The sequence below is a fragment of the Epinephelus fuscoguttatus genome, linkage group LG4 (assembly GCF_011397635.1).
Source record: "Epinephelus fuscoguttatus linkage group LG4, E.fuscoguttatus.final_Chr_v1".
NCBI lineage: Eukaryota > Metazoa > Chordata > Actinopteri > Perciformes > Serranidae > Epinephelus > Epinephelus fuscoguttatus.
Window position 1 is genome coordinate 38,678,539 of NC_064755.1, and position 22,588 is coordinate 38,701,126.

At 41.6% G+C, this 22,588-nt stretch overlaps 1 protein-coding gene across 1 annotated transcript; it reads left to right on the forward strand.

The window, feature by feature from the left end:
- The first annotated feature begins 1,164 nt into the window (after window positions 1-1,164).
- On the forward strand, window positions 1,165-20,735 carry gpia (glucose-6-phosphate isomerase a). The gene is made up of 18 exons (XM_049573666.1): window positions 1,165-1,460; window positions 4,506-4,596; window positions 8,102-8,170; window positions 10,781-10,900; window positions 10,990-11,073; window positions 12,806-12,952; window positions 13,079-13,150; window positions 13,293-13,337; window positions 13,965-14,018; window positions 14,310-14,370; window positions 15,897-15,940; window positions 16,384-16,536; window positions 17,232-17,361; window positions 17,449-17,525; window positions 17,675-17,803; window positions 18,597-18,672; window positions 20,036-20,102; window positions 20,367-20,735. The coding sequence occupies exons 1-18, from the start codon at window positions 1,342-1,344 to the stop codon at window positions 20,488-20,490; spliced, it is 1,662 nt and encodes a 553-aa protein (XP_049429623.1). The 5' UTR covers window positions 1,165-1,341; the 3' UTR covers window positions 20,491-20,735.
- The last annotated feature ends 1,853 nt before the right edge of the window (window positions 20,736-22,588 follow it).

Consider the following 22,588-nt stretch of genomic DNA (forward strand, 5'->3'; position numbering starts at 1 on the left):
CACACCTTGCTAGTGCTTAGTTTGACTTTTGCCTTCAGACCTGCCTTAATTCTTGGTGTCATAGGTTCAACAAGGTGCTGGAAACATTCCTCAGAGATTCTGGTCCATATTGACATGATGACGTCACACAGTTGCTGCAGATTTGACCAGTTTGAGATGATTTGAGCTTTGTGACATGGTGTGTTATCCTGCTGGAAGTAGCCATCAGAAGATGGGTACACTGTGGTCATAAAGGGATGGACACGCTCAGCAACAATACTGGATCCATGCTTCCATGTTGTTTACACCAAATTCTGACCCTACCATCTGAATGTGGCAACAGAAATGCAGACTCATCAGACCAGGCAACGTTTTTCCAATCTTCTATTGTCCAGCACTAATCTGCCTCCATACAGAGTCCCATCAGTAATTCCCATTTTACATATATGTATTATTACTGGCATTAATCTTTCTTCATATACATTTTATCAGCCATGCACACTTCCTCTTAAAATAATGAAGAAATAGTCTGTTGCCATTAATTGTCTTCCATATGCATATATACAGTCATTTCCAATTTACTAAGCCATTATAGGTCTGTGTTACTGGCACTAATCTCTCTCCAAGTTCCCACACAGTCCCTGTATATTGAGCATGATCACTTTGAGTTCACATAATTAAGATATGTTCTGTATTATTGCCACTAATCCGCCTCCATACACATATTCAGCTGAGTCATATTAAGCAGGCCTTCCTTCAGTTTACAAAATTATTATGCAATCTGTATTATAAGCACTTGTTTTAAGAAAAATTAAAAGAAAAAATACACTAAAAGCTGACTAAAATGTCATGAATTGCATCGCTAAAAGTAGACAAATATGAAGGATGTACTAAAATGTAACTAAAACTAGCATTCTTTTCTTAAGACTAAGACTAAATCTAAAATAGATGTCAAAATTAACACTGTTAAAGAAAAGTCTGTATTAGTGGCACTAATCTTCCTCCACAATCTTCCTCCACACATACATACAGTAGCATCAGAGGTTGTAATTCCCACCTTACATAACTGAGCCCCAGGCCTATATTACTGGCACTGATCCCCCTCCATACAGCCCCATACAGTCCCAGTATCAGCACACAGGGTGGAGTTTCAACCAGCGGGGCGGAGTGAGGCCTCATTGGTGCAGACTGCCCCAACCATCCGGCCCCTGTCAGCTGTGCAGCTGCACTGTCTTCATCTCCTCCTTCTCCTCCTCATCACCACTACCACACGGAGACAAGTCCACCGCCTCTGAGGTCTGAGTAACACGGAGGACCAGCCCGCTGCCAGTATCACCAGCACCACCAGTAACAACCACCACCATGGCGCTCACTAACGACTCCAACTACAAGAAGCTGGAGCAGTGGTACAAAGCTAACGCGGGCAGCCTCAGCATGAGGGACATGTTCGAGTCCGACAAGGACAGGTTCAGCACATTCAGGTGAGACACTTTATTAGCACCTGAGAGTGGAGACATGATGAAGAGCGTGAGGATGATGATGATGATGATGGTGGTGATGATGATGATGAAGAAGGGAGGTGGGCGTGATGCCCATAGAGTTGCACTTTGCAGCAACGTGACAGGCCTTCACCAGAGCACCGTAAATCACAGTTGTAACGTTACAAACAAACCTGCTCCTTAAATCAGCATTTTTATGTATTGACTTTGGCGTGTTGCGTTCAAGTGTTTCCCTACAAACAGAGTTAAACCTGTGAACACTCCTCCTGTGTTTGATTCACAAGGTCATCCTCTCACATCGGTACTTTTCCGCTTCAGTCTCCAAACCGGAATCGTTCCCAGACATGATATTCAGACCTGTTCCCACATGTCAGGTAAACTCACTCACCTGTGTGTCGCAAAGAGTGTAAAACAGCTCGCAGGCCTCATACCGACAGCCAATTAAACCACTTAGCTAATGTTAGCCGACGTGCTAATGTCAGCTGCGTCCGTTATCGGACAGATGGCTCCGGGGATATTTCCGCGTTACAGTTTTCTCCATAAACGTGTTAAATGTTTAATAAAAGCACCGTGACATTAATGTGTAGTATTAATATATGTTGTCTGCTTATAGTTAATGTGATAAAGGATGATTTATACGCGGCTAACGCTAGCTAAAACTAAAACGTTAGCCTAACATGCGTTATTTGACAAGGATGTAAAACTGCAATAAATGAACGTTTAAAAGCAGGTTTTATTAATTAATGTCTTATTTTTCTTAATTTAAACGTTAAACATGTCACACAATACCTTAAACAACATATATTGTTTAATATGTGTCAAACATGATAGGTAAAAGTCGCTAACACAAGCTAGTTTAAGCTAACGCCAAGTTTGATAAACCTGTTGAACTCCAGGTGTATTAATTTCAAACTGCCGGTGTGTTCATATCAACCTGTCCGCTCAGCGTGAGCTGCATGCGGGGCAGGAGGTGTCCGATAATGGATGCTGCACGATTCATGCAACAGTTCGGCTTCTTCTGTTCAAACCACAGCCCGGAGGTTCATTCATAATTTAGACTATTAACACAGCTCGTTGATTTAAACATGGACACGGTGTAAAGGTGTTTATCAGGCGGGGTTACAGTGCAGCTGCACGAGGCTGGATGTCTGCTGGGTGTCTGCTGCGGTCACCGGGGAGTCTACCTCCTTGCTGCGGCTCGCTGTGCCTCATTTACGGAGGCTACGTGCGCTGCGGCACATCCTCCAAGGATGCATGAGTCATTTAATGTCTTAGAGGGGAAACTTTACTGTGATAAATGCAACTGATAGTAATATTGCGGCATCCATAAAGCCTCGTGCATCAGTCTGTGATTTTTTTTTATCATCCATTTAATTAATGTTTTAGCAACCTGTTGTGTCCTGCCTTCAAAATTTAACTTAAATATACTTAAAGCATCAAAAAGTAAAAGTATTCATCATGCAGAATGATATATATGATATTATTATATTATGATTATTGATACATTAATTAATTAATCACTTAAATGTTGCAGCTGGTAATGGTGGAGCTCATTTTAATGACTTCATATACTGCTGCGTAGTTAAATCTATCATAATGCATCATCATTTAATATTGATTATCGTTGGTATTCATAATCTGAATCTGTAAAGTAACTAAAGCTGTTGGATACATATAATAAAAAGTACAATATGTACCTCTGACATGTAGTGGAGAAGTATTAAAATGCAGAATATGGAAATACTCCAGCAAAGCACATGTACCTGAGTGAATGTACTTAGTTACATTCCCTCACTGGTAACCGCTTTGGTTCATCTGTGTTTATATTTAACAGTGTGGAGATCAATCTGTAGCAAGCACTGGGAGTATACAGTACTGCATGTTGTGTAACGGTACACAGCACATCGTGTACTTTTATGCTGGATTTATAAATGTCCACACTGATTGCAGTAGTTCCCAAAACCACACCCAAAGTATGCAGTCATTTATTGTCGCCAATGAAGCTGCACCAATTAGTCGGTTAATGGATTGATTGACATCTGTAAAGTGTAAAACTGAATGCTTTTCTTTGTAATTTATAATAACAATAACAATATATTTGAGTTTAAAGTATTGGTGGAATATAAGCCTTCTGAATTCATCACCTTGGATTTGTGTGATTGTAATATAATAATAATAAATGTTATTTCAGCTCTACAAGCAGACAGAGCATCAACTAATGACTCTTGATTAATCTGCTGGTCATTTTCTCCATTAAATAATGAATCATTGTATGAAGGTATGAAACAGACACACTGCAGAAACTGACACTGTTAAATGTTTATTTTTTTTTTGTGCAATAAAATATTTAAATAATTAAACACTTCTCAAAATAATTCATTTTTTAATCAGCTAATAGTCTCAGCCTTCTGTGTGTCCATCTTGGATTTGTGTGATTGTAATATAATAATTTGTTACATTTCAGCTCTACAAGCAGACAGAGCATCAACTAATGACTCTTGATTAATCTGCTGGTCATTTTCTCCATTAAATAATGAATCATTGTATGAAGGTATGAAACAGACACACTGCAGCCATCTGTCTATGTTTTCTGTCTTTTCTTTTTATGATGAATTGATAAATTTTTAGACTATAGATTGTGAGAAATTTCCATCACACTTTACCACTTTGTTCTCTTTTGTGTGATTAATTGGTTATTTCAAATATATAAATATAATAAATAATAAGCTGGGAGCATTTATGTTATCTGATCAACCATCCAAAAGTCAGAGCTATTTGAGTTACATGAATAAAAGCAGCAAATCAAAACATTTGAGAAGATTAATCAATGACAAAAACAGTTCATTCCTTATGAAAATGTCTGATTAATTAGCTGTTAATTGACTCATTGTTTCAGCAGATGCAGATGTGTATATAATGACTGTAAAACTTCACACACAGACGCGCTGGATGCTAATGAAATAAAAGTCGTTCTTATAAATATAGTTATTTATGTGCTAATAGTTTCTCTGACTGTGTTTCTGACAGCACGACTCTGGAGACGGACGATGGAGAAATCCTGCTGGACTACTCCAAGAATCTCATCAACCAGGAAGTGATGGACATGCTGATCGCCATGGTAGAAAACAACACACACACACTGTGCTACATCTGTCTCTTCTAATAAGCCTTAAGCTTCTCCTCTCATTGTAACGCAGCCTGAGCTTCTCTTAAAGATGTTAATCAGATGTGACTCTGTAAACATGCTGCTGGTTCGCTGCAGAGGCACACAGGTGTAGATGTGGGGACAGGTGAGGTTACTGGTGAGGTTATATGTGATGTCTGGGCTTGTGTATCAAGCTGAAAGTTATCCTCAGTCTAAAACACTCAGATGAAGAGTGAAAGTTACTGATGAAGCTTCAGCACTGACTCTCAGCAGGAGACAGACGAATCCTGGACAGAGTGAGACATCACTGAGTCCACATGGACGTTACGGGCCAATGAAGGTAGCCCAAAAAAGCTGTGTGGGACTAAACACTGACGCACGTCGTTAAAATAGTTCAGTTCCACTTCAAAGATTCGCGTTTGACTGTTTATTCTTCCACAAAACAGGTTAAAATCCAATTATAGGGACGCTTCACTGATTTTCAACCAGCTTTGTATCCTAACAATGTGGGTAGTGTGTGTAAGTGAACTGTGGTGAACTTCCATCTAACGAGCGCCCAGATCTCCCTGCTCCCCTTCCTCACGTCCGCATTTTCGTACTGCCCACCACCCCATGCTGCCACCACAGACACAGAAAGTAGAGGCAGAAATCTGATCAGACAGTAAGACTACACAGTGCTGAGCAAATACGAACCAAGATTATGTTACTTTATTGCCGATTTCTTACCTTAAATGTTCTTTAAAACATATTTTAGTGCCCTGTTTAGCTGTAATACAAGAGTCTGTGAACAGGAAGTGGGCGCCATACTGTTCCCTGCACAGTGGAAACTAAGCGGCGCTGATTAAATATAAACCAAGATTCTGTTACTGCGTTGTCTGTTTCTCTCCTCAGATGTTTTCAGAAACATGTTAGAGCTCACCATTTAACTGTAATATGAGATTGTTTGTTAGCAGCCGGCCGCCAGTGTGTCAAACCGATAAGGTGGCATTACATCACAGCAAAGCAAACGCCACAGTCCCTTTCACTCTGGTCATATAGCACTAATTTGAAAAGTATTTCTGTCTCGTTACTGCAGCGATAGCCTCGTTTTATGAAAAAAAGACCATCTTTCCAGTGGTGAAATACCTCTTTACTTCTTAAGAGGAAGTGGTAAATGTAATCAGATACAACCACAGCCTCTGAACACACACCCCACTTGTAATGACAATGCAGTGAATAAGACAAGACTACAAAACATTACAGATGTGATGTCTACACGACACCTGGTTATTGATCTCCCCGTTGACATGAACATAACAGTCATCGGGTGTTTGATCATCATCTGAGCTACTTATTTCTGTGAGCAGAGAATGACCTGTGATTTCTATCAGAGTTCTCTAGGTGACTTATTCAGGTTTCTGAACGAGAATATGATGTTTACCTGTACGACATGAAATAGGGATACTCCAAAACCTGATCCGAACCAGGACACTTGTGTGCATGCAAACACACTCAGTACATTTACATGACATTAGAGACATTTATTGTGTTTGTCCAACTAAAACCAGACTTTCAAAATGCATGTACACGTTAGTCCGACTGAAATTGTACAAAATCGAATTTTTCAAAGATAATAAGATTGAGAGTTGAATTCCTCCTGCGTCAATAGTCAATAAGACCCAAATTGGCGCAGGCGCTCTGTGCAGGCTCCACAGTTTCCACCCCGGGCTTTGACCCGAGATTGAATAGCATTAAATGCGTAACAGAAGAAGAAGACGAAAGAACATGGCGAATTGTACACCCAGAGACTTGAATTTTTGGGTGGATGAGGGGACACAGTTTATGATGTGTCATCTGAAAGAGTTAAATATTTAACAGCACGAACAAGATACACAGAGCTGTCAAGATGTCCACCATGGAACCGGTTTGCTGCTAGCTAATGGTGGCTAACTTGTTTGTCTGTATATCACCACCTATTGTAGCAGAGTCGGACATACTTTGGTCAATAAATCGACTCCCGTCGGGTCCCGTACTTGTATACTGGGACAAAGACAGTAGTCCAGTTAAATGGTCTAATTGAGTTTTAAGCCAAACGTAACATGTAAGGAGCATATAACAAAACAGCTTATTCTCATTGAACAGTTTGTATGATATCCTACGAATTTGCGCCCCATGAATGACGTTACGTCCTTAACATACAGTAATACATGTATAATTAATGAAAAGTTACTGTGGTTAGGTTTAGGAAAAGAAACATGGTGTAGATGTACAGTAAAATGATTCAAAGTTAACATGGATCCCAATATGCGACTCCAGGGAAAAGTTCTGGTCAGAAGTCAGTTTTTTTGTGATCTATTCAGCAACCCAACCTGCCGCCTTACAGGTGCTTGGGACTGCTTCCTTGTTTACTGCTGTCAGCACATTGGTCATGTGATCGCAGCTATTCAAAATATGTGGGATTTGTAAAAAATTTAGGTGCATCATGTTTCCTAGGAAAACATACAAAAAAATTGTGAGAACAGACTGAAATAGAATAGAAATCACTAAATATACCTATTGACATTTATCTTTAGGCCAGTATGAAAGTTGTTGTTGCCCTGGTTCCCTTGTCAAAAGCCTTTGGATTATAGCAGGAGATAAGCTCTGTGGTGAACAAACATTTATGATACATCTTCAGAAATACACACCACTTTTATGATTTTTGAAGCTTAAATGCACTCAGAAGTAAAAAGCTTACGTTACGATACAGACAAACTACACTGTGGTCGTGTGATTTAACATCCCTACATCAACGATGCCGTTAAGCAGTGGTCATTAAGCCACTTGTCATTAACCACCTTTTTTAACATACATAAAGCTTCAAAATTCATGAACTGGGTCTTCACTGATATATTTTATGTCGCAGAACAAAATATTAAAGTCTTTTAACTGTAGCTCAACTTAACTGTGTATGTAAATATACTGATTGTCTGACACAAAGTGGAGATTCTGATGGTAGTTGTAATTTTCTGACAGCTGCAGTTTGAAATAAACACACACAGCCTCTTCTTCTCTTCACCGCCCAGCTCCTGTTCACCTGACCCCTTTATGTTCCTCACATGCAGGAAACATTAGAATCCGTATTATTATGAGCCGTTGTTGTGAAATGTGCTTTAACAAAGGTTTGATTCACAGCAGTGACTTCCTGCTCCGAGACGAGAGATAAAAACTGATCTGAACTCTGTTGCTCAAACGAGCACAATGAAACAGGAAGATTTCAACACTTTATTTTGAAAGAATAAACTCCTCATATCACGGTTGGCTCACTGAAGCATTGTCTCCCAGAATGTGGTCGCACAGCTCGCAGCACTTCCTCCTCACATTACTGAGAACAAGAGATTTCTAAACACACACTGTTTGGTCACATTCACTCACTGTTGCTGTAATAATGTGTTCATGTGTTCACAGATGTGGGGCTGAATGTGTTAATGTGTTAACTGTATGTTTATAATGTTCACAGGCCAAGTCGAGGGGAGTGGAGGAGGCCAGAGAGAAGATGTTCTCTGGAGAGAAAATCAACTTTACTGAGGTACAAAAACACATCATGAAGACTGATTTGAACATGTTCACAGAGTCTGTAAATGTCCCTGAACATGTCCCTGAACACATCATGAAGACTCCCTTTAACATGTCCCTGAACACCTCATGAAGACTGACTTTAACATGTTCCTGAACACATCACGAAGACTGACTTTAACATGTCCCCGAACACATCATGAAGACTGATTTTAACATGTTCCTGAACACATCACGAAGACTGACTTTAACATGTCCCCGAACACATCATGAAGACTGACTTTAACATGTTCCTGAACACATCACGAAGACTGATTTTAACATGTTCATAGTCTGTAATTGTTCCTGAACACACCATGAAGACTGATTTGAACTTGTTCAGAGTCTGTAAATGTCCCTGAACATGTCCCTGAACACATCGTGAAGACTCCCTCTAATGTTCGTGAACACATCACTAAGACTGACTTTAACATGTTCCTGAACACATCACAAAGACTGACTTTAACATGTCCCCAAACACATCATGAAGACTGATTTTAACATGTTCATAGTCTGTAAATGTTCCTGAACACCCCATAAAGACTGATTTGAACTTGTTCATAGTCTGTAAATGTTCCTGAACATGTCCCTGAACACATCATGAAGACTCCTCTAATGTTCGTGAACACATCACTAAGACTGACGTTAACATGTCCCTGCCTGAACACATCATGAAGACTCCCTCTAACATGTTCCTGAACGCGTTATGAAGACTGATTTGAACATGTTCATAGTCTGTAAATGTCCCTGAACATGTCCCTGAACACGTCATGAAGACTCCCTTTAACATGTTCCTGAACACATCACTAAGACTGACTTTTACATGTCCCTGAACACATCATGAAGAGTTACTTGAAACACATCATGAAGACTCCTCTAATGTTCGTGAACACATCACTAAGACTGACTTTAACATGTCCCTGCCTGAACACATCATGAAGACTCCCTCTAACATGTTCCTGAACACATTACGAAGACTGATTTGAACATGTTCATAGTCTGTAAATGTCCCTGAACATGTCCCTGAACACGTCATGAAGACTCCCTTTAACATGTTCCTGAACACATCACTAAGACTGACTTTACATGTCCCTGAACACATCATGAAGAGTTACTTTAACGTGCCCCTAAACACATCATGAAGACTGATTTTAACACATTCATAGAGTCTTTATATGTCCTTGAACAAATCACAAAAACTTAATGTTACACATTCATAGTCTTTAAATGTTCCTGAACACATCATGAAGACTGACTTTAACCTGTTTAACTCCACTGCCAGGATGTTTAGTCATTAGTAACTGATGCTGTGCAGCCAAGCATCCAAATCATCCAAATCCAAAGCTCTTTATCTGACATGTAATTTGAGATGCCAAAGTTTCCAGCGATATCAGATATGTCAGCCTGAATCGTAGGGAATGTTTATTAAAATGACACATGACACCTGGAATATTCTTGGCCTTTAGTTTGTTAATTTCACAGAGTGTAAATGTCATAAAGCTTCTCATGTAGAGCTTGAACATGATGATACAACACAGATAAAATACCCTCAGACAGTGACATGAGATGATTTCCAACCTTAAAGCTGTTAAAGGCAAAATTAGATTTGACAACTGGATGTTGTTAATGAGCTTGTGCTTTTCCTGCTGTGACGAGTCCTAATGTCTGCTGAAGAATCAGTCTACAGAGTATACTGCTGAGTGTTTAGTCTCAGAGCTCACACAGAGTCGTTTCCAGAGAAGAAGCTGTAAAAACCTGATGATACGTCAGTTAGTGCAGAGACCATAACAACTGGGCCTAAGTCATCTGTCACAGTGTGTCCACACATGATTCATGAGTAGGATGCAAAGTCTGCACGAGGCACCTTTACATTCACTCTAGTATTAGAGAAGATCACAGTTATCAACAAGGTTCCCAAGGTCATGGAAAACCTGGAAAAGTCATGGAATTTCAATCATGTTTTGTGTCATCTCTCCCTCCATGTATGTCAGGTAGCTGAAATTATGCTTGAACAGAGTTTGAATCTGATAGGTTTGAAACATTTCAGGCAAGTGGAGCAAGAAGGAAAAAAAAACATGCTTATTGGTCCTTAAAGTCATGGAAAAGTTTTGAAATTCTGTCCATGAAATATGGGCACCTTGTTATCAGCAGATTCCTGAAGGCAACGAGCAGCAGACAAAAGCTTACCTCACAGTGACTGCACATATTAACACAGGGCGGTCAGAGTGGAGTTGCGTAACGTCCTCCTCAGTGACTTTGCAGTTTTGGCTGCAGACACATCGATCAGCAACAACAGAGTTGAGGAGCAGATAGAATATTAATCACATCCATAATCTGCTCATCTGCTGATGTTTTTGTCTGATTAATTGATTATTTTTTGACTTTATAAAATGTCAAGAATAATATTTTACTCCTCACTCAAGTTATAAGAGAATGCATGTCTTGTTTTGTGTTGCAAACACTCCAAAAACCCAAAGTTGATTGTCGGATCTAGACTTATATAAAACACAGTAAAGTAACTGTGATGAGATGTGGTTCATCAGTCATTAAATTATTGATTGATATGGTGTGTGTGTGTGTGCAGGGTCGTGCTGTGCTCCACGTCGCTCTGCGTAATCGCTCCAACACGCCGATCCACGTCGACGGCAAAGACGTGATGCCGGAGGTGAACCGAGTGCTGGACAAGATGAAGGCCTTCTGTCACGTACGTATGGTCGTTACTGCACGGAGTGTTTTTCATGAGTTATGAAGTTTCACGTAAAGGTTGTGACCTTCAGTGTTGTGTGTTCACAGAGGGTTCGCAGCGGGGAGTGGAAAGGCTTCAGTGGGAAGAGCATCACAGACGTTGTGAACATCGGCATCGGAGGCTCCGACCTGGTGAGTCAAACACCTGAGATGTTACCTGTTTAGAACGGGACAGTATGAAAGACTGATAATGCCACTGAAAAAACATAACAATAGTGTCATAACAAAAGGTGAGTCACAGGAGAAAATTGAACCAGAGTATATCTACGTTCATAATAAAAACAGTTTCAGTTTGATTTCCTGAACATGCAGCACGTTGTGTTCAGGGGCCTCCAGTGCAGCACTGAGCTTTATTTAGACCCTGAGTCATGAATGTTTAACTGATAGTAGAGCTGTGATTCATGCAGCTGTAGTATTTTAACCACTCAGACCTCTGTGTGTGTCTGTAGGAATGAGTCACAGCAGATCAGCCCTGCTGTGTGGACAGAAAACTGAAGGTTTGATGAGTGAACAGACTGTAGTCATTTTTTCACGCGAGTCAGATCAGGAGGTGATGGTAATTTTTTTTTTAAAAATATAATCTAAACAGTGACGGAGCTGCCGTCTGCTACAGTAGTAGTTTACTGTCCAGCAGTGATGTAACAGGTACAAAGTGCAGTAAAGTCACACAGACTGTCTCTGACAGAAGATAGACTTTATGTTTTTCAATGAGCTGTAATACAGAGAACATGTGCTCACCTCTGATGTCACAAACCTGCAAACAAACCGTGTACAAGGTCCTGTACTCGGCTGCAACTGTAACTGTGTTGTGGTGCATTCAGGGCCCTCTGATGGTGACGGGCTCTGGATGTGTGCTCGGCTAAAACTGTTTTTTGGTGCATTCAGGGCCCTCTGATGGTGACGGGGGCTCTGAAGCTGTACTCGACTGTAACTTTGTTGTGGTGCATTCAGGGTCCTTTGATTAGGACAGAGACAGTGTAGTCGTACTCAGCTGAAACTGTGACTGTGTTGTGGTGCGTTCAGTGTCCTCTGATGGTGATAGAAGCCCTGAGGCCGTGCTCAGCTGTAACTGTGTGGTGCGTTCAGGACCCTCTGATGGTGACAGAGGCTCTGCATGTGTGCTTGGCTAAAACTGTATTTTGGTGCATTCAGGGCCCTCTGATGGTGACCGAGGCTCTGGAGCAGTACTTGGCTGTAACTGTGTTGTGGTACCTTCAGGGCATTCTGATGGTGACAAAGACTCTGAAGCCATAGTCAGTTGTAACTGTATCTGTATTCTGGTGCATTCAGGGCCCTCTGATGGTAGTCTGAGTGGGCGGAAGTTCGCTGCATAGATCAGCCTCTCATTGGGCGGAATGAGCCACCCACTGAAGTCCCGCCCTACCACCTCCGGTTGCAGTTTTCAACACGTCCTTTACTAACTTTTGCGGTGTTTGATCTTGCGGGGATGTAGCCATTTTTCTGCCATGGTTCACGTCCTGTAGGTGATATTTTTGTGGGCGTGTTACACCAAAACCTGTTTCCCCCCGGCAACAAGAACAATTGTGATTGGTTGAAAGAAGTACAAGCAGCCGGGGCGTTTTTTTCTCCAATCTCAAAGTGAGAGTCGGCCCAGCCAGACCTTTCTTTTCTTGAGAAAGGTCTGGTGAGCGAGACTACTCTGATGGTGACGGGCTCTGAAGCTGTACTCAACTGTAACTTTGTTGTGGTGCATTCAGGGTCCTTTGATCGGGACAGAGACAATATAGTCGCACTCAGCTGAAACTGTATCTGTGTTGTGGTGTGTTCAGGGCCCTCTGATGGTGTCCAAGACAATGAAGCCATGCTCGACTTGGCTGTAACTGTGTTGTGGTGGTGTGTTCAGGGTCCTCTGATGGTGACGGAGGCTCTGAAGCCGTACTCAGAGGGTGGACCGAAGGTGTGGTTCGTCTCCAACATTGACGGGACTCACATGGCCAAGACGCTCGCTCAACTCAACGCAGAGACCACCCTCTTCATCATCGCTTCCAAGGTGACCACACACACACACACACACACACACACACACACACACACACACACACACACTTGCTTCACACCAGCTGTTTGTCTATAAGCCAGCTGCTGTCTCACTCTGTCTCACACTTCTTTCTTCCAGACGTTCACCACTCAGGAGACCATCACCAACGCAGAGTCTGCCAGAGACTGGCTCCTCAAGGCAGCCAATGATGTGAGTCCATTTGTTCCCTGACAGCTGATTGGAGGACACTTTAGTCAGTGTATTTCTCTGTGACAGGACACTGGCTGCAGGGCAGGACACGTCTGTCCAAATGTCTCATCACATTTCCGTCATCTCTTCTTGTCCTCCACAGAAATCTGCTGTCGCCAAACATTTCGTAGCTCTGTCCACCAACGCAGTAAGTGACCGTTAAAACTGTGTTTCATCAGCTCTGACTGGTTAAAGAAACTTTATATAATATAATCATAATGTGTAGTATTAATTATTATCAGTGATCAGTTCTGTTTATATCTGTTATCAGGTGTTTTATTACACAACAAAAGTGTTTGTGTCTGTGAGCAGTTCATCTTATCAGACAGCTGATTACTGAAATATGTCAATAATGTCTCCTCTCCTCTCTTGTTTCTTCTTCTCTTCATCTGTTTCCTCTCCTCCTCTCTTCTCTTTTCCTTTCCTTTCCTTTCCTTTCCTTTCCCCCTCCTCTCCTCTCTCTCCCTTTCTCTTCTTTCTACCTCTATTGTTTGCTTTCCTTTACTTTACTTTCCTTGCCTTTTCTTTCCTTTCCTTCTCTCCTTTCCTTCCTTTTCTTTCCCTTCCTTTCCCTTCTTTTTCTTTCCTTTTCTCTCCTCCCCTCCTCCTCTCTTCTCTCTCCTTTTCTCCTCTATTGTTACCTTCTCTTCTTTCCTTTCTTTTACTTTTACTTCACTTTTCTTCTCCTCTCCTCTCCTCTCGTTCTCTCCTCTCTTTTCTTTTCCTCCCCTTGCCTCTCTCCTCTCCTCTCCTCTCCTCTCCTCTCCTCTCCTAGGCCAAAGTGAAGGATTTTGGCATCGACACAGCGAACATGTTTGAGTTCTGGGATGTGAGTCTGCCCTAATTTTATTGCCTGATGATGATGTGTGATGTCATGAGCTTCATGATGCACAGCTGACGTTCAGCAGCATGTGTTAAAACCTGTTCAGAGTGTTCGGTTGGTGACGTTTAAAGTTCAAACTGTGACAGTCTGAACTTTGTAATATTAACTGTAATGTTTACCGTCACCGACCTGTTGCTAAAATATCTGACATGTCTCGATGCTTGTTGTTGATGTGATGCCCTGGCTGCGCTCTGATTGGTGGAATGACTGTGTGATGTCATGTTTGCTCCTCCTCAGTGGGTCGGAGGTCGTTACTCTCTGTGGTCAGCCATCGGTCTGTCCATCGCTCTGCACATAGGTATGTCTGCTGACTTTAACCTTTACTCAACCCTCAGACCAGACCAGGGCTGGGTATTGATTACTGCTGTATTGATTAAAAGCTCCTCACAAGTTTAAAGAGTAACTTTCAACCTGGACCCCAGTTTCCCATGTTTTTTGTGTCTCAGTAACTAACAGGAACAATACTTTTTGAAACCAGCCCAGTATTGAAAGAGAGAGTGCTGCAGCCGCAGCAGTGAAGCAGACTGCGATGTAACCACTCAGGGTATGCTTACACTGGCAGTGTACACCCACCATAACTGTTTGTATTTGCCACTGACAGGCTCAGATTATTATTAAGTGTCTGACAACATTATGGGAAGGATCTCTACAGAGACAGACCTTTTTGTTTAGAAGTAATATTACTTTTTGTTCAACCAGCAACAGCCCTGAAATCACCATCACCGAACCCATCAGACTCCATTTAAATAAACAGTAATTTTAGCATCATAAAACACACTTCATTCAATGTCGACACTAACAAATAAAACTCACACAAACCATCTTGGTTTCATCTTTCTGCTGTTCCAACAATCACCAACTCTGGTTTGGTTGAAATAAATCCTTAATTCATTCAGTTAGATGTGAAAATATGCTGACTCTGTACACACTGAAATTACTGTTATTTTAATGGAGTCTGGTGGGTTTGGTGATGGTGATTTCTTTTGTTCCTGGTTAAGCAAATAGCTCTATCTCTGTAGGGATCCTTTCCATATTGTTGTCAAACTCTTAGAATAACCATCTGAGCCTGTCAGTGACAAAAGCAAACACTTTTGGTGGACATACATCGACAGTGTGAACATGATCTGAGTGGTTACATCGCAGCCTGTTTCACTGCTGCTGGCTGCAGAGCTCTCTCTCAATACTGGGCCAATTTTAAAAGCTGTTGTCCCCACCAGTCACCTAGACACAAAAATATGAGAAAATAGGGTCCAGGTTGGAAATACTTACTCTTTAAAGTTTAAACTGACTCTGAAATGTATCAATAAGCAGATTTTTCTCTTGTTAAGAATAACACACTTCCAAACATCATAAAGCAGACATGACATGGAATATAGTGAACTTTGTCATATAAAAACAGATGTGGTTACATAGGTGTGTATAGAATAATTGATACCCAGCCTCAGTTTCAGCTTCAGTCTCTGCTGATTTTATCAGTGAATGTTCAAATCAGCAGTCGTTGCATGTTGCTGCATGAAGAGACTCATTGTCTTTGGTTCTGAAACACAACAGGAAGTTAGTTCTTGTAGTTCGGCTGATGATTTGATATCATTCAGTGTGACGGACGCTTCCTCGTGGTGTCATCATTGGTGTTACTCTGTTACTCGACATTTTTGGTTACATTTATGTTTTGATTTCCATCATCAACTCTTTGTTTCAGATTTGATATTTCCATAAACCTCTTTATCTCCATCACGGTTTTAAGTTTTTCCTGATTGTCAGTCTGTGTTCATCACCATCTGTATCACACATGACCTTTGACCTGTGTGTGTGTGTGTGTTTCAGGCTTTGAAAACTTCGAGCAGCTTCTTGCAGGAGCTCACTGGATGGTAGGAGAACGTTTGTTTCTATGAATAACATTTTATCAGATGTTGCTTCATGTTTCTGTTCAGAGAACACAAAGTGACATTCAGTCAGCAAATATGTTTTATTAAAGAACTGCTGAGTTCATGTCACAGTCACTTCAATATTTACATTTTCTGTTTCTGTTCAAGCACAAGAACTTAATCTTTGAAAACATGCTCATCGTGTTCGGAGCTAAGAAGCTGCTGAATGAATAACACATTTTATTTATACAAACATTTCACACACTGAATATAATTTAAAGATTCTTGATACAAGAACTTTTGATGCATCACATGTGAACTCTATCATTAGATGATTTCTGCGCTCAGATCCGTGCTGGTTTGTACATTAGTTTAATAAATGAGGTCCAGTGTCTTGGTTTGTCTGTCCTTATGTCCACATTAACCAGACTGTCTGTCCTCTACAGGACAACCACTTCCGCAGCACCCCTCTGGAGAAGAACGTCCCCGTCCTGCTGGCTGTTCTGGGCGTCTGGTACATCAACTTCTTCCAGGCTGAGACGCACGCCATGCTGCCCTATGACCAGTACATGCACCGCTTCGCTGCATACTTCCAACAGGTTAGTGTGAGGAGGGGAGGGGGGTCAGAGACCATCTGTTCAGAGGGAGGAGATGCTGAGGAAACACTGTGACATGATGCTTTTATCCAAAACAACACATTAAACTGTCATCAGTCTTAATCAGACATTATTAACACAACAGGAGGAGGTGAGGAATAAAATCTTCACTGTGTTCATTTTTAATTTAACTCCTCGTTCAGGAGATTTGAACCCCTGAGGCGAGCTAACAGATGCAACGCTGTGAGCCAGAGAAATGTTAGAATAATTTACATAATGACTTTAAAAGAGAGGAGACGGTGGCGCTGCAACAAAAGGTCACTGTCATCGTTCAGTCTAATTATGAATTTATATTAAAAAGATACGGTATTATTTTCTGAACCTGCTGCTCCAACACTGAAGCTGAATGTTGAGATCACATTTTTATGACTGTAACTTTACATCAAATGAAAATATCCTCAGTATCTTTATCATTTTAGTCAGATTTGGTTTCTTTCGCTTGAACTACGCTGCACCACTCTTGTGTTTTTTGGTGGTACTGCTCCATTGTGTCTGTATACGAAAGCTTTAAGAAAAGGCGCACAAAAACAAAAGACATGAACGCAGAGTACGAAGAGAAGACTCTGTCAGTGTCCGTATACCTATATAACGTTGAGCGTAGACAGAGTCCTCATTGTGACCTTCTGTTTGGTCGTCAGGGCGACATGGAGTCTAATGGGAAGTACATCACCAAAGATGGCGTCCGCGTCAACTACCACACTGGACCAATTGTGTGGGGCGAACCTGGGACCAACGGACAGCACGCCTTCTACCAGCTCATCCACCAAGGTGACGCCACACACACATGCACACACAGACACACCTACACGTATAATGATCCGTGAAGAGTTAACAGACTTGTTTCTTCTTTTTCAGGAACTCGTATGATTCCCGCTGACTTTCTCATTCCCGCTCAGTCTCAGCATCCAATCAGAGACAACCTCCACCACAAGGTAACGCCCACTCTGTCTCTTGTTGTCTCTCCTTCTCTGTCTCTCTCTTATGTTTCAATTTCAGAATCATGAGCTGTAGTTTGAAATACTTAAGTCTGCTGCTGCTGCTGATGTATTGTTGACATGTTGACGACTGTGTGTGTGTTCAGATTCTGGTGGCAAACTTCCTGGCTCAGACAGAAGCACTGATGAAGGGAAAGACTCCAGACGAGGCCCGTAAGGAGCTGGAGGCCGCAGGCATGAAGGGAGACGCTCTGCAGAAGCTGTTGCCTCACAAAGTAACACATCAATCAATCAATCAATCAATTAACCAACCACATGTTTGTTTAGGCGCCAGCGATACTCATGTTTCCGTAACATGGAGGATAAACTCACTTTATCTTCCATCACAATGAAATGTAGTTACTGATCACTTCTCTTGTGTCGGTGTGAAACACTCTGAAGATCTTTTAGTTTCCACGAGACTCATTAAATAAATTAAAGTTTTGTGGTCGCATGAGAAGAGAAACATTGAGATACCACACTGTAACTGAGAACACAAACTGGGTGATGACAAAGTGAAGAAGATGTCGGGCCTTTCCCAAACCACCCCCTACACCCTCTCCCTATCCACTCCCACTCCATTTCCGCGTTCACATGGTGTCCCAAAGCTCGCTGCTGAGTTTACACCTTACACCCTACACACAAACAGAGCGACACTCCAAGTACCGAGTGGGAGTGAATAGGGTCTGGTTTTGGAAAGGCCCGTCGTCTCTGTGGCTCAGGAGGTGGAGCAGGACGGTCACTGATCTCAGGGTTGGTGGTTCGATCCCCACCTCCTCTGAGTGTCCTCAGGCACACCAGTAAACCTGCTAACGGTCAGACACCTTGCTGTAAAACATAAAAATGTAACTCTTAAGACGTGGTGGTCGTCATATTTGTGAAGGAGGTCAGTAAACAAGTTCCTCATGAGGGTTAATAAAGAGGTCAGAGTTAGAAAACACCTGTCTTGCTCATCAGAACTTTAATGTCTGTTAAAGGATTAAAACACAGACTCTCTAAACTCTGATTTCTTCTGTTTCTCTTTTAAAGGTGTTTGAGGGAAACAAGCCAAGTAACTCCATCGTTTTCAAGAAGCTGAGCCCGTTCACACTGGGAGCTCTGGTTGGTGAGTACTGGGAGTCCTCTTAATTACATCATCTGAACTAAATACAGAAAACAAACTCGGGGTCCAAAGGTGATGAGCTGCACTTAAAACTGACCTGTCTGGGGCGTTGGTGGCTTAGTGGTAGAGCAGGCGCCCCATGTACAAGGCTGTTGCCGCAGCGGCCCGGGTTCGAATCCAACCTGTGGCCCTTTGCTGCATGTCATCCCCCCTCTCTCTCTCCCCCTTCATGCTTACCTTTCCTGTCCAATAAAGGCAAAATGGCCCAAAAAAATCTTTAAAAAAAAAAACTGACCTGTCTTAGTTTAAATAACATGTTGAAGCTCAGAAGCTGCAGGTGTTTGTTCAGTCACCTGACGGCCACCAGAGGCCACTACGGCACATGCAGGTTTAGTTACACACTGAAACATAATGTGAGGTTTTCAGGCCACAGTGTGAAGTTTAATTATAGTGACAACCACAGCATTATGAGTGTTATGAAGGTTTTAAATATGAACCATTCTAATAATGAGTCACACCTTCCTGCATTAAAGGGAAGTTTAGATGTTTTAAAGTGGGTCTAGATGGAGCACTTCTCCATAGACGGTATATTACATACAGTAGATGTCAGTCGGCATGCCGGCAATCTCCCACTGTGGGTCGTACATGTAACAACCGCCCATGATTCTGTCCTGCTGGCTGTCCCATTTACACAGACATCATTTCAGCACTGTTACTACAACTGATGCCGGCTTGAAGGCAACCCAACTGAGGGGGTCTCTAGCTCAGCACGTAGAGTGTCCGCCTCATGCAGGCTGAGTCCTTTGCAGTGGTTCGGGTTCATTTGCTGCGTGTCATCCCCGCTCTCTGTCCCCCTTTCCTGTCACTCTCTAGCTGCACTGTGCTAGGGTAGTAAAGGCCACAAAAGATAATCCTTAAAAAAAGGCAATACAACTCTGTCCCCCAATTCTGTGATTGTACCTTTTTTAAAAAGTACGGTGAGGCAGCATGATAATGTGAAAGTCCTGCCTTGAAAGAAGCATCATGAAAGAGACACAAAACAACTTCAAAAAGGTGCAAACAACTAAAAAGGACCAAAACCAGCACAAAGTCTGTGTGTCTTTCTCCTGTGTAGGAGAGGTGGTGAGGCCTTTTGCGTATCTTTGCCCAGGGGCCCACTGTCTCTTAATCTGTCCATGCATGAAACAGAAAATTGTTAAATAAGTTAACCAGCAAACGTCTGTTTACCTGTAGCTCCTCCTGCTGAGGATCTCAAGAAAATTAATAACTTCATTATGTCCAGCTGCAGTTTATCCGAATAGTGACAGTGAAGGCAGCACAAAGCTTCATGTTTCATGTGTTTAATGCAAAAACTCTTGTTTTCTAGCGATGTACGAACACAAGATCTTCGTGCAGGGCGTCATGTGGGACATCAACAGCTACGATCAGTGGGGGTGAGTTTAATGTCAGACATCTTAACTCAGAGTTCACTCACAAACGTCTTCTGATGTCTCAGTCAGCAGATCAAAACTGTGATGTGTTGTATTTAATAAAGACACAAGAAACTAAATAACATGAAGTTTGTATGTGGCATTTATCAGGCACATCAGTTGTTGACGTGTTTACGGAGAGGTTAGGTTGATTTAAATGTACACAGTGTGCTGGCGGTGCAGGTGACCAACATTAAACACTAAATATCTCTCTGTCTCCGCCGGCAGTGTTGAACTCGGGAAGCAGCTGGCAAAGAAGATCGAGCCCGAGCTGAAGGACGACTCCGAAGTCACCTCCCACGACTCTTCCACCAACGGCCTCATCAACTTCCTGAAGAAGAACTTTGTCTGAACTGTCCTCATCCTCCTCATCCTCCTCTTCCTCCTCATCCTCGTCCTCCTCTGCTGGCCCCTTGCACCTTGTAGTCCTCCCTCATTGGCTAAAACCCTGTGTTGGTGTGAGAACGAGCACTTTGTGTCTGTAGACGTGTTGCTTTCTTGTGGAGGACAGAGGAGTGTGCAGATGTTACTGTAGGTGACGACACTTTAACATAGCCTGCACTGACTTTCAAAATAAAAGTCCTGTTTGTCACTGAAGCTCGGTGTGGTGTTGTGATTGTACAGTGATGATTAAAGAGGAGGATAAACTCACTTTATCTTCAGTTTAGTATGGATTGACACAGAGTTGCAGCGGAGTCCTGCAACTCTGTCAGTCCGTACCAAAGCTTCTTAGATGAGAGGTGAAACATCTTCAAGGAACTCAAGCAAGTCCATTTGCCTACATTGCAGCACTTAAGATTGCCATAATCTGGATGACTGAGAATCTTCACCAATATGTTATCAATAATTGTGTCAATTATTTTCTTGCTTAATTGTTTTGTTCAGAAAATTATCAGTTTAAAAGAGTTGTTATTTGTCACATTTGAAAAGCTGAAACCAGAGAATGTTTTGGGGCACTTTTGCACGACAAAATAAATAAAATGGAAGTAAATAAATAAATTAGTTATCAGAACAGCTGCAGATCAATTTTCTGTTGAACAGCTGACAGTTGCAGCTCTAAAACAGAGCAGCTTGTGATGGTGTTTAATGGTGAAATATTCAGCCAGTTAACTAACGGACATTTTGGACTGTTGATGAAACACAACAAGGCGTCTGAAGACATCAACAAGAACTCATAATGAACATATTTCACTGTTAAATTACATTTTATCAACTCAACGATTAATCTTTAGTAAGTAATAGAATTTACACTGGGAAAGGAACAAAACTGAGAATGCTAAAAGACAGTAGTGGGAAGTAAGATGTATGTCAGTTGTACCACAGACCATTAAAACACTCTGTCTCATGCAGACTGTTAAGGGACTGTTCGTTATTTGTAAGGGAGAGAAGGTGGTGCGAAAAGGTGAAGGTTTGTCAACTGATTTTTAAAGCACTGTGGAGGGACTTTTTTTTTTTTGCAAAGAGGAGGGGCACACAAATTTAGATGGTTGTACACTGTATTTATTTTACCAACATTTTTTAAAGAAAACATGCCTTCCAACCCCTTCACCAAAATTACACTATTGCAGAATTACAGAAACTGTAAAAACAGAAATTATCACAGAGCAAGTTCATAATTATGTCGGCTTGTCTTCCATTTTGATATGAGTCCATAACTGGTCCCAAGGAGACACTCCTTTCTCCCGAACTCATAAGATGCCCTCATATGATGGGGTCTCTGTTGTCTTCCAGTGTCTTAGAATAACTCCACAGACAGTTATTAGACCCACAGTAACAACAGGAAATACAAACTTGGATACGTTCGCTCTGTGACTATGTGACCCTGTAGAGTGATGTATGAGGACATGTGTGACATGTTTTTGTGTGTTAGTTTGTATTCCTTCTCTTTCAATCTAGACTTAACTGTTAATTTTTCTTCATTTACTGGAGTCCACCTCCACATTATAAAAAAAAAAACATGCCTTGTATTCTTGTATGCCTTGAAAATAATATATGTATGCCATGTGCCGAGCCTTTCAAACCAATAAAAACTTGAATTATAAAAAACAAACACAAAAACAGAGAGTATCATTGGATTTTCAACTTTACGATGCTCTTTGGGTGCGTCATGTGCTACAAACGCTTCCATAAGATCCATAAGCAAATCTGAGCTTAAAACAGTGATATTTCATCACTTTATTCTACGTCTCATTTAATATCACAAACTAATCAGCACGCACGACAAAGGTGAAAAAACAATGTTTTTTTAACTCCAGGATTTTGTCATAAACTTTTAGCTTTTAGCCTCAAACACCAAAGGGTAAGATTTAAAAATCTAATTTATGGTGGAGGGAGGGTCATGCATATTCTGCTAGTCACGTAGGGAGGCTCAAGGAAAAATATCCGTAGCTTTAGGGAGGTTAAAAAAGTAAAACAAAAATGAAGAAGTCACACTCCAGCTTTACTTGCCT